Source organism: Lolium rigidum, chromosome 4 (genome assembly GCF_022539505.1).
Source record: "Lolium rigidum isolate FL_2022 chromosome 4, APGP_CSIRO_Lrig_0.1, whole genome shotgun sequence".
NCBI classification, from domain to species: domain Eukaryota; kingdom Viridiplantae; phylum Streptophyta; class Magnoliopsida; order Poales; family Poaceae; genus Lolium; species Lolium rigidum.
This window is the reverse complement of record NC_061511.1, coordinates 112,378,386-112,391,469: the sequence shown is the minus strand read 5'-3', so window position 1 is coordinate 112,391,469 and position 13,084 is coordinate 112,378,386. Positions and strand designations below refer to the sequence as shown.

Genomic DNA, 13,084 nt, shown 5'->3' with positions numbered 1-13,084 from the left:
TATGGTACTAATACCCAAGAATTTTATTGTGTGACCAAACTAGGAATACAACCATAACATGTATATCATTTATATACACTTGAGCTAGACTTTCTAGTCTTTTCTTTTCTTTCTGCCAAAATATCCTTTGTAGTTTCTCTTTTAGCTTTCCTCATTATTCAGAAAACACTTCACCTTCAATAACTTCTAGGTTTGTTGGTCAAATACCAATAACCTTGAGGTTCTTACTTTGAAGTTGATCATCATATGACAAGTGTTCCAGATTTCACTATTAGTAACTTTGTAATATGATGAACAATTTCACTCATAATTTTATCCATCAATTCATGACGACTTTCCGAGACCATGTATGTACATGCTAGGCTCGTAAAGTTTAACTCTCGGTATTCGCATGTGCAAATCTGGCTTGCACCCGTTGTATGTACACGTAGAATCTATACCTCGGTATTCGAAACGACGAGTCTTAGCAGCGGTGCATACTAAGGACGATCATTTCATGGATATGCGAATATCGTTAGTGCCCCAATAGTTGGAGGATTGGGACGCCTTGCGTCTTCAACCTTCGTACATTCCCATAAAACTTATGAGTTTATGTAGTCTCACCAAATTATATTCTATCATCTTGCAATAAGGTCTTAGATATCACATATATCTCATACCTTGATTATTTCTGAAAAAAAAAATTTCAGCTCCTTACTTCAAGTTTCACGGAGACAAGATAACTTTAGGTACTAATTGAAACCATAGCTCTTTGAATCAACAATGTGAGGTTTACTAAAAGTTTGCAATAGGACTTAATCATTTCTTGATTCTTTAACAATACGGTACCAGTCCGTAAAGTTTCTTGTCAGATTTTAACGATATTTCTATCTCAATTACAAGACTAGCGCATGGTAGAAAACGGATGCCAATACTACAAAATTAATTCAAAATACTACTCGAGACTATGTTTATGATAATTAGTTCATGTTTTAATCTAATTACTAATGAACTCCCACTTAATACAACATCCCTCATAGTTGTTAAGTGGTACACGATCCAAATCCACTACATCAAAACCGATCATCACGTGAGATGATGTAGCTTCAATGGTGAACATCAACATGTTGATCATATCATCCATATGACTCGTGTTCAACCTTTCGGTTTCCGTTGTCCCGAGGCCATGTCTGTACATGCTAGGCTCGTCAAGCAAACCCAAGTATTCCGCGTGTGCAACATGGCTTACACCCGTTGTATGTGAACGTTGAGTTTATCACATCCGATCATCATGAGATGCTTCGAAACGACGAACTATATCAACGGTGCATACGAGGGAGAACACTTTATTATCTTGATATTAATGTGAGGGATCATCTTATAATGCTACCGTCGCGTTCTAAGCAAAATAAGATGCATAAAGGATTAACATCACATGCAATTCATATGTGATATGATATGGCCCTTTAGTCTTTGCGCCTTCGATCTTCATCTCCAAAGCACGGACATGATCTCCATCATCAACGGGCATGATCTCCATCATCGTCGGTGTAGCGTCAAGGTCCATGGCGCCGTCTTCATGATTGTTCACCTCATGTAGCAACTATTACAACTACTTTGAAATACTACTCAACATGAAATTTAAAGACAACCATAAGGCTCCTGCCGGTTGCCACAATACAATAATGATCATCTCATACATATTCATCATCACATCATGGCCATATCACATCACCAAACCCTGCAAAAACAAGTTAGACGTCTCTAATTTGGTTTGCATATTTTACGTGGTTTAGGGTTTTCGAGTGAGATCTAATCTACCTACGAACATGAACCACAACGGTGATACTAGTGTTGTCAATAGAAGAGTAAATTGAATCTTCACTATAGTAGGAGAGACAGACACCCGCAAAGCCACTTATGCAATACAAGTTGCATGTCGAGCGTGGAGCAAATCTCATGAACGCGGTCATGTAAAGTTAGCCTGAGCCGCTTCATCCCACTATGTCACAAAGATGCAAAGTACTCAAACTAAAGACAACATAAGCATCAACGCCCACAAAACAATTGTGTTCTACTCGTGCAACCATCTATACATAGACACGGCTCTGATACCACTGTAGGGATTCGTTGCATAGAAAACAAAAAAAATCCTATCGCGAGAACGCAATCCAAGCCAAGATGCAATCTAGAAGACGGGAGCAACGAGGGGATGATCAAGACTCACCCTTGAAGATTTCCAAAGCCTACAAGAGTAGGCTCTTGTTGCTGCGGTAGACGATCACTTGCCGCTTGCAAAAGCGCGTAGAAGATCTTGATCCCGGTGCCACAATCGGGCAGCACCTCCGTACTCGGTCACACGTTCGGTGTTGATGAAGACGACGTCCTTCTCCCCGTTCCAGCGGGCAGCGGAAGTAGTAGCTCCTCCTTGAATCCGGCAGCACGACGGCGTGGTGGCGGTGGCGATGGAGAACTCCGGCGGAGCTTCGCTAAGCGTGCGGGAGAGGTGGAGGAGAGGGGCGGCTAGGGTTTGGGAGAGGGGGTGGCCGGCCACTTAGGGGTGCGGCCAAGCTATTGGCTTGTGGTGGCCGGCCCCCTCCCCTATGCCCCTCATTATATAGGTGGAACCCCAAGTGTTGGACTACAAGTCTTCGAATAAGACCCGAACCCAAAACATTCCATGTAGTAGGGAAACCTACCCAAGGTGGGACTCCCACCCAAGTGGGATTCCCACCCTTCCATGAAGGGGGGTGGCCGGCCCCCTTGGTGGAGTCCACCTTGGACTCCCCCCTCCAGGGTTGGCCGGCCATGGGGAGGTGGAGTCCCTTCGGGACTCCTCCTTCCTTAGTGATTTCTTCTGGACTTTTCTAGAACCTTCCATAAATGCACCGGATCATTTCCAAACTTGGAATATGACTTCCTATATATGAATCTTATTCTCCGGACCATTCCGGAACTCCTCGTGATGTCCGGGATCCCATCCGAGACTTCGAACAATACTTCGAACTCCATTCCATATTCAAGTTCTACTATTACAACATCAAACCTTAAGTGTGTCACCCTACGGTTCGCGAACTATGTAGACATGGTTGAGATCTCTCTCCGACCAATAACCAATAGCGGGATACGGGAGATCCATAATGGCTCCCACATATTCAACGATGACTTAGTGATCGAATGAACCATTCACATACGATACCAATTCCCTTTGTCACGCGATATTTTACTTGTCCAGAGGTTTGATCATCGGTATCACTCTATACCTTGTTCAACCTCGTCTCTGACAAGTACTCTTTACTCGTACCGTGGTATGTGGTCTCTTATGAACTTATTCATATGCTTGCAATACATTAGACGACATTCCACCGAGAGGGCCCGGAGTATATCTATCCGTCATCGGAATGGACAAATCCCATTGTTGATCCATATGCCTCAACTCATAGTTTCCGGATACTTAATCCCACCTTTATAACCACCCATTTACGCGGTGGCGTTTGATGTAATCAAAGTACCTTTCCGAGTATAAGTGATTTACATGATCTCATGGTTATAAGGACTAGGTAACTATGTATCGAAAGCTTATAGCAAATAACTTAATGACGTGATCTTATGCTACGCTTAATTGGGTGTGTCCATTACATCATTCATATAATGATATAACCTTGTTATTAATAACATCCAATGTTCATGATTATGAAACTAATCATCTATTAATCAACAAGCTAGTTAAGAGGCTTACTAGGGACTCATTGTTTGTTTACATAACACACATGTAACAATGTTTTGTTTAATACAATTATAGCATGGTATATAAACATTATCATAAACACAAAGATATATTATAATAACCATTTTATTATTGCCTCTTGGGCATATCTCCAGCAAGCGAATGATCCAAGGGACTAGCACAGAGATTCAATCTGTATCCAGGTTGTGTCGCTTCAGATGGTATCAGAGCATTGTGTTGCCTGTAGGTTCGTGACCTTACAAAATGGAGTAGATTAGGAAGACCATAGGAACTGGAAACTTATTTAATTTTCTCTTCTATCTTCTCGCTCTTCATTTCTCATAATTCTATATCTATCATTTGTCTCGCTCTCCTCTATTCAAAATAGTAGATGTTCATTACCCACTTTAGTTAAAAAGTCAAACCTCTGTTGGATTACTCATTTGAAATTATGAAGATGATGATGACCCTGATAGTGATGATGATGGAGATGATGGTGGAGACGAAGGTGGCGCAAACGCTGAAGATGATGAGGAAGAGGAAGAGGACCCTGAGGAAGTAATCATCTATGTCTCAAGTGATGATGAAGATCCTCAAGAGGATGAACCACCAGCCATGGATGCTCATCCAAAGAAGCGTCGGTGCCAGAAGAGCACGGACTACATCAAGCGCTTCAAGTTCTAATTAGGATTGTCCACCAATTTAGTCTTCGTTAGAAAATCGATATCGCATTAGATCTATGTCATATCAAAACATGTGGTATGACAAGTTTAAGTTTAGGATTTGCTTTTCTCTAAACTATGATTGTGATGAATTTTCGTGAGGTTTATAAATCAGTATTAAATTCGTTTTTACCAAAAGTTGTTGTCTGTGCGAGCTACAGTTTTTCTGCTGATACTGTTTACTGCGCGATTTTTCATAAATTCCTGGAACGTCAGAAAAATATGGAAAATTTTTGTAAAAATGCGGAATTTCCTGTAGTACATACAAAAAAATTGGCGTTCGATTCCGACCTGTTTTGGATGCCCAGGAAATTCCGTTTCTACAATAGACGAAATCTGGACAGAATCTGTCATGTTTTTCAACGTTGCTTGTTTGTTGTTATGCCAATTGCTATGATTGTTTGGTTCTGTGATGGTTGTGTATTAGTATGGGTAGTGTTTTCTTTAGTTTCTATCTATCTATACTTACCTTTCCTGAACCAACAGATGCCTCCTCGACGTGCACGGACCGGTGGCAACAACACTGGGAACAACAACCCCAATCCTGATGTGCAACTGCTGATCAACGCACAGGCACAGCTCATGCAGACAATGAATCAGTTCATAGCGAACCAGAACTAGAACAACAACAACCACCACAACAACAACAACAATAATCCACCTCCAGGGGTAGATATGCTCACAAGGTTCCTGAGGTTGAGGCCTGCCAAGTTTTCTACTGCACATGAGCCAATGATAGCATTGGACTGGCTGCGTGCTGTGGACAAGGATCTAGTGACAGTCGGATGTACTGAAGCTGAGAAGGTGAGGTTTGCTGCTCACTTTCTTGAAGGACCAGCTGCATCATGGTGGGATAATTATCAGATAACTCACCCCATTGCTGGGTATCACACGGGAAATGTTTCAAGAAGGGTTTCTCACAGCTCATGTTTCAAGCTGGAGTTATGACCTTGAAGAGAAGGGAGTTCGAAACCTGCGCCGAGAACCACCGCCACTGTGGCCGAGTACATAGAGGAGTTCAGCAACTTGGCGCGCTATGCACCGGAAGATGTGGATACGATGCAAAGAGGAAGGAGAGATTCCTGGATGGTTTGCATGATGATCTTCTTTGTTCAATTGTCCATTGTGCATATTCCTGATTTTCGAACCTTTGTTGGACAAAGCAACAATTCTTGAGGGAAAGCAGAAGCAGGTTGAGAACCGCAAGAGGAAGCATAGCAATAACCACAACAACTCAGCGCCGCATCAGAGGACCCGCACATTCCATGATGGTAATGGAAATTCTGGACATCATAAGCATGGAGGCAGTGGACACAACCACCATGGCGGGAATGGACATCAGCACAAAGGAGGAAATGGCCACCACCACAACTCTGGAAGAGGTAATGGCCACAACAATGGAGATAGCAATGGCCGAAACCGTTCCAACAACTTCACCGGCAGGGATATCAGCCAAGTGGAGTGCTTCAAATGCAGGAAGACCGGGAACTATGCTAATGATTGCCCAGAGAAGAAGGATGTGAATGCGAAGCCAACCCTGTTTCGAAGGGACATGTCAACCATGTCAACGTGGAGGAAGTCTAGGAGGAGCCGGACGCCGTGATTGGTACGTTTATCGCTCAATAATTTTTCAGCACTCGTACTATTTGATACTTGGAGCATCACATTCATTCATATCGAGGGTATTTGTGGATAGAAATAAGATACCTACTAGCACCATAAACATGCCTATTAAAATAAACTCACCGGGGGAGAGATGATTGCGACCTATGGGTGTCCCCATTTAACCTTAGAGATTGGAGCACATAGTTTCCCCACTAGCCTGATTGTTTTGGAGTCACAAGGCTTAGATATAATATTGGGCATGAATTGGATGACGGAATATGAAGGTGTCATAGATTGTGCTAATAGAGCAATAATGCTTACAACCCCGGAGAAGAAGCGCATTCGATTTAAGTCCACATTTGAGCTTAAGGGATCCAACATCAATTCTCTTAAGGGGTTAGCATAGAGGATGTGCGCATAGTGAGAGATTATCTGGATGTGTTTCCAGAGGAGTTACCAGGAATGCCACCTGATAGAGATGTTGAGTTCTCATTGAATTAATGCCTGGAACTGGTCCTATAGCTAAGAGGCCGTATAAGATGGATGTAGAGGAATTAAAGGAACTTAAGAAACAGCTTAGGGAGCAACTGCAAAAGGGTTTTATTCGGCCTAGTTCATCATCTTGGGGAGCGCTTTGTTTTATTTGTGGAGAAGAAGGATTCTACTAAGAGACTAGTTATGGATTTTCGCTCTCTCAGTGAGGTGACAATTAAGAATAAGTACCCGCTGCCCAATATCAATGACTTGTTTGACCAATTGAAAGGAGCAAAGGTGTTCTCTAAGATCGATCTTCGATTGGGTTATTTCCAATTGAAGATTCGAGAGCAGGATATACCTAAGACTGCGTTCACTACTAGGTATGGTTTATATGAGTATACAGTTATGCCATTTGGACTAACAAATGCTCCAGCATATTTTATGACTTTGATGAACAAGGTATTCATGGAGTACTTGGATAAATTCGTAGTGGTATTCATTGATGATATATTGATATACTCTAAAGATGAAGATGAGCATGAGAAGCATTTGCGTTTGATCATGGAGAAACTTAGGGAACACAAGTTGTATGCTAAATTCAGCAAATGTGAGTTTTGGTTGAACGAAGTTGGATTTCTTGGACACATTGTTTCAGCAGAAGGAGTTGCAGTTGATCCAAGTAAAGTAGCAGCTGTGACTGAGTGGGAGTCGCCTAAAAATGCAGGGGAGATCCGGAGTTTCCTGGGACTTGCAGGATATTACCGGAGATTCATAGAAAATTTCTCCAAGATTGCCAAACCGATGACTGAATTATTGAAGAAGGAGAAGAAATTCACTTGGACTGATGAGTGCGAGGCCAGCTTTCAAGAATTGAAGCAACGCCTAGTAAGTGCACCTGTTCTATGTTTGCCTGATATTCAGAAGGATTTTCAAGTATATTGTGATGCCTCTCGTCAAGGACTTGGTAGTGTATTGATGCAAGATGGAAGAGTGGTTTCATATGCCTCGCGCCAACTTAAGCATCATGAGAGGAATTATCCAACGCATGACTTGGAGCTAGCATCCGTCGTGCATGCACTCAAGGTATGGAGGCATTATCTAATGGGAAAGCATTGTGAGGTGTTTACTGATCACAAGAGTTTGATGTACATATTTACTCAGAAAGAGCTGAACAAGACAAAGGAGATGGTTGGAATTGATAAAGGATTATGATATGGATTTGCAGTACCACCCCGGAAAGGCTAATGTTGTAGCTGATGCATTGAGCCGCAAGGTTTATGTGAATGGTTTATGTGAACTATTCAAAGATCTTAGGTTGGAAATAGTGCCAAAGGGATATCTAGAATCGATGGAGGTGGTGCCAACGCTGCTAGATAGAATTAGAGAAGCTCAGAAGGGAGATGATGAGATGGGTGAAATAAAAGAGAATATGGAGAAAGGTAAAGCTGAAGGTTTTCGTTTGGATGAACAAGGAACACTATGGTTTGAGAAGCGTTTATGTGCGCCCAACGATCCTGAGATTAGGAAGTTGATTTTCCAGGAGGCTCATGATTCGCCATATTCTATTCATCCAGGTAACACTAAGATGTATATGGATCTGCGAGAGAGATTTTGGTGGGCTAATATGAAAAGGGAGATCGCAGAGTACATTGCATTATGTGACGTGTGCAACGAGTGAAAGCCGAACATCGAAACCGGCGAGGATTGCTACGGACGGTTGCCTATGCACGATTGGAAGTGGGACAAAATTGGTATGGATTTCATCACAGGATTGCCCAAGACTAGATCGGGGTATGATTCAATTTGGGTAGTTGTTGATCGTTTGACCAAAGTAGCTCACTTCATACCAGTAAAGACCACGTACACAAGCGCCAAATTAGCCAAGATTTATATGAGCAGGATTGTGTGCTCGCATGGAGTTCTGAAGGGAATTGTTTCTGATAGAGGTACTCAATTCACTTCTCACTTTTAGGCGCAAATTGCATGAATCACTTGGAACCAGATTGGAGTTTAGCACAGCTTTTCATCCATGAGGTCGATGGACAAACGAGAAAGAGTAAATCAGGTTTTGGAGGATATGCTTAGAGCTTGCGCTCTAGATTATGGATCTAGTTGGGATGAGAATTTACCATATGCGGAGTTTTCCTACAACAATAGTTATCAGTCTAGTATTGAGATGGCTCCGTTTGAGGCATTGTATGGTAAGAAGTGCAGAACACCATTGTTATGGGATGGAGTTGGAGAGCGTAGCTTCTTTGGACCTGATGTGATCAAGGAAGCTGAGGAGAAAGTTAGACTCATTCGCGATAGGCTGAAGGTAGCTCAATCGAGACAGAAGAGTTATGCGGATTCCAAGCGTAGAGAGGTTACATATGAAGTGGGAGATAGAGCATACCTTAGAGTTTCACCGCTCCATGGCATTAAGAGGTTTGGAATTAAAGAAAAGTTAGCACCGCGATTCATTGGACCATATAAAATTCTATCACGCAAAGGAGAGGTTGCATATGAGCTAGAATTGCCAGAGGCACCATAACGTGTTTCATGTATCCCAGTTGAAGAAGTGTCATCCGGAGATGGCAGACACACCGTTGAGAGACACCATTCCATTGGATGAAGTTCAACTAGAAAGTGATCTTACATATGAGGAGAAGCCCGTCAAGATTCTTGATACAGCAGAGAGGTTTACTCGCACCAAGACGATCCGATTTTGCAAGGTTCAGTGGAATCATCATTCAGAGGAGGAAGCAACTTGGGAGAGAGAAGATGATCTTCGTGAAGACCACCCACACCTATTTGCTAGCCACTCCGAATCCCGAGGGCGAGATTCATCTTAAGGGGGTTAGGTTTGTAACATCCTAAAAACTGTGCATTTTCAAATTCATGCATTGCATCATATAAGCATGTCAAAGTTTCAGTTTTAGAAAATGCTTCACATGTTTCTTGCATAAAAGTTTTATACTGCTAGTATTGCTCCTTGTTGATTTAAATCCGTATGCATATTATAATTATTCAAGTGCTTTACTGGATTGGAGCTGTGCTCATTATGTCCAGATACTGTACTGGAAATATTTGCAAATTTTCGTATTTTTATTTTGCGTCAGTTATATAAACTGTAGTTAATTCAGTAAATTCAGAAAAACAGAAAGAGAAAGGAATAAAGATTAAAAAAAAAAGGTAAGCCGGCCGGCCAGGCCAAACGGCCAGCCAACCACACGCGGGCTCGCGAGCGAGACCACACGCGGGGCAAGTCTGGCAACCAAGCTACGTGCCCTTTGCCTTTTCATTTTTCTTTTCTTGCCTGACAGCTGGGACCCAGCAATCATCTCCAACCGCCAGACTATAGCTTCGTATCTAAAACAAACTCTGTTCCAAAACGAAGCCGGATGAATCTCCTGATTCCGTTCGATTTCGTGTCCCCTTTGCCACGAAAATCGCTCCATAAATACCTCATAATCTCCTCCGTTTTTGCTCCCTAAAATCCCCAATTTTTACGCCGCCAGGCTGCGCAAACTTTTCGCCGGAGTACTGCAAATTTCTCGCCGGAGTACACCCGCCACCAAGTTCGAAGGAGGTTCCAGGAACCCTCGCCCTTCCCTTCTCTGTCCAAGGTTCATAGATCAATCTACCGCATCTTCTTAATTTTTTTCCCCACCAGCAGAACCACAAGAACACACACACGAGACCCTCGGAGCTTCGCCGGAAACAGAGTAATTCAACCAGGAACCGCCGCTGATCGGAACTAGCAGATCGCTGAAGGGTACGTCAACGAAATCATCCCGTGAAGCCGCACCTCGCCGTCACCTGCAGAGTCGGAGGAAAACAGCACTGCGTCCGTCTCCTTCGTCGTCCTCCACCACACCCCAGTATCGTTCGTAGCAGTACGTAGAGCCGGTACAGCCAACCCTGCCTCGTCACGATTTCTTTATTTTTCTTACCTCCCGCATGTACTGATCACCCATCAGCTCTGTAGATGGTGCTAGCTTGTTCGTCTATAAAGACTTTGAAAATTCATAACAATGAATCTAGAGCTCGGTTTTAGACGTTTCTTTTTTTGCTTTGAGTTCGAAATTAAGTTCCCTGCAACTTTCGTGTAGAAGGTTTCTCCATCCGAGAAATTTTTTCTGACAACTTTTCGTACAAAATTATTAAAAGTCCGCGAAAGGTTAAATCTTGTAAAATTCATAATTAAAGTTTTGTAACTCGGAATTGAACAAATAATATATCGTTGAATTCAGAAAAATGAGAGGAACATTTTGGTACTGTTAGTTTGTATTTTTACGAAACCTGCGATTTTTCCAATTTAAAATAGTGTATATAGCATCTTTAGTATATTTTAAATTCAGTAAACTATTTTAATATGATTCCAACGCCAAATAGCATATACTGAATTTACCTATCCACCAGTATGCCTGCAAATGATATTAGAAACTATTTTTACACATAGATACTTTGTTTTTGGTTAAATGACTATTTGAAACCTCTATTGCATTGTTTATAAAAAGGTTTGTTAACAAATTCAGTTCCAGAGCATGCATGCATTATTTTATTATGTGTTTACCTGTTTGTGTTGTTTGGTGTTTGATTGTGAATTATTTTGCTTGCGTTAGATTCCCCGGATTACAACGAGTGCGATTGCGACGACTGTCTGAACACCGACCAAGGCAAGTGTCACAAACTCATTATCCTACTGTTTTCTATGCATTGGTAGTTGTTTTATGTGCATAATGATTTCAAATTGCTGGCCCTGGGATAGTATCAAAGTGGAGAGATTGCGAGAGATAAATGTTTTATTCTCTTAATGAAAACAACCAAGTCAAATTAATACATCCCTGGATGGTAATTGGTAATGCTTGGTTTATGTTGAGTGGTTGCACCGAGGTCATTTCTATGACAGCACCGTGTGCATCACACTTGAGGTTGGCCACCCAGGAACAAAGAGATTAGCTCGGTTTTCTTGTTTTGGTAGCTTCCAGTACAACCACATGCTATATGGGCTCTGGCTAGATTGAGTAGGTTGCGAGAACTCGACCCAATGTACAGAGGGTGGTAGGTGTGGTTGAGGTATTGCTTCTGAAAGGTCTTGTCCTAGTCGACATCTGTCCATGAAGCAAAATGCGCATCATGGAAGAAGAATAGACTAGGTCATGTGGGGAATGTGTACATCCTCTCGAGAGTGTCAAATCTAAGTACTTAGCCGTGTTCCCGGTTACGGACAACTATGAGCAACTAGAGCTTGAAACTGTTGGATAATCTCGTCAGTCGAATTTCTGAAATTAATGCACAAGGTGGATTGTGGGTAGTAATTAGTCTTATTGAAATACTATGTTTTAAGAAATGTTTTGAGAGTAGGGAAAATAAAACTGGCTTTACGCAATTATGAACTCCACCTGCCAAATATCATGTAGTGATAGGCGCCAGAAAAAGCCACCATAGTGACATCTTGCCATTTCCATTCCAAGTGTAATGACCCTTCGGGGCTGCAACACTTTTATGTTGCAGGTTATTCTGAAGACGAGTAAGGAATACCGTAGGTTGCGAGCTTACACCCAACATGTTCGCCTGTGGCGTGATGGAGCTCTTCGTTTATTTATTTGCTGCTTGAACTATGTTATTTTCAGCTAGCCTTGAGCTATGCGCTTTGTAATAATTATACTATGGATCATACGTTGTAATAATTGACGCATTTGCTATTCTGATTATTCATCGAACTGTGTGTGCTAGCGATTGATCCATGGGACTAGCACAGAAAAGCACTGAGATTCAATCTGTATCCAGGTTGTGTCGCTTCAGGTATCAAGTTAATTATTGGCTCTATGTTTAGTTCAAGTACAAATTTAAGGGCTGAAGCTCTTGTTACTTATAAGGAAGTGTGGGCTTTCTTTTTATCATTTCCATCCAGGAATCAATCAACTCTGAAAATACGTATATAATTTGATATAAAATAAGGAGAACTCTCAGTTTAGCAATCCATTCTTGTTTCATTTACACACCCTCTACCTCACATAGTTATGTCTTCCCATCTTTGTATCATGTTATGTTGGGACAATAGCTCATCTTTTTCTGTCTCATGCTGTTCCTTTTCTTGACTAATCATAATTCGCGTTGAACCCTTTTTCTGAAAAATGTGTGTGCTCTTGAAGAAATTATGATAATATAACATCGGAGGGAATTCCCCCAACGATGCATCTGAAGGATTTCTTTTTTCATTACCATAATAATAGGACGTGCAATCAAATAAATCAGCAACCCACCATCATAGAAGACATGGAGAAGCGCAAGAAACTCGGTAAAATAATTTTGAACTGATATCTCCATTTACTACCTCTCATGAAGCACTACAGAAACATATGGCAGCCAATCAGTTCTATTATATCCATATATTTTGCAACACATTACCAAGTAAAATATACAACACCTACATATAATCATGGACGGTGGACTGCCTCCTGTCCAACTTGCAGTATGCAAGTGGAGAAGCAGCCCTATCCGCTCGAGACGGGGAAGGTGAGCACTGGCCTCAGATGGCCTCTCACATGCAGCCTGCACTACAACAATGACACATATGCCATCAGAG

The 13,084-nt window shown here is 41.9% G+C and overlaps 1 protein-coding gene and 1 long non-coding RNA gene across 2 annotated transcripts in view; both read left to right on the top strand.

Moving 5' to 3' along the window:
- Nucleotides 1–12,158, top strand: part of LOC124708824 — a 129,112-nt gene extending 116,954 nt beyond the window's left edge. The window contains exon 4 of the mRNA XM_047240475.1: nt 12,010–12,158. Within this exon, the coding sequence (XP_047096431.1) occupies nt 12,010–12,029 (20 nt within the window). The 3' untranslated portion in view covers nt 12,030–12,158. The remainder of the gene's footprint in view (nt 1–12,009) is intronic.
- On the top strand, nt 9,904–11,172 carry LOC124708825. The gene is made up of 3 exons (XR_007005348.1): nt 9,904–10,081; nt 10,169–10,401; nt 11,118–11,172. It is a non-coding gene; the product is annotated as an uncharacterized LOC124708825 (long non-coding RNA).
- Nucleotides 12,159–13,084: the final 926 nt, after the last annotated feature.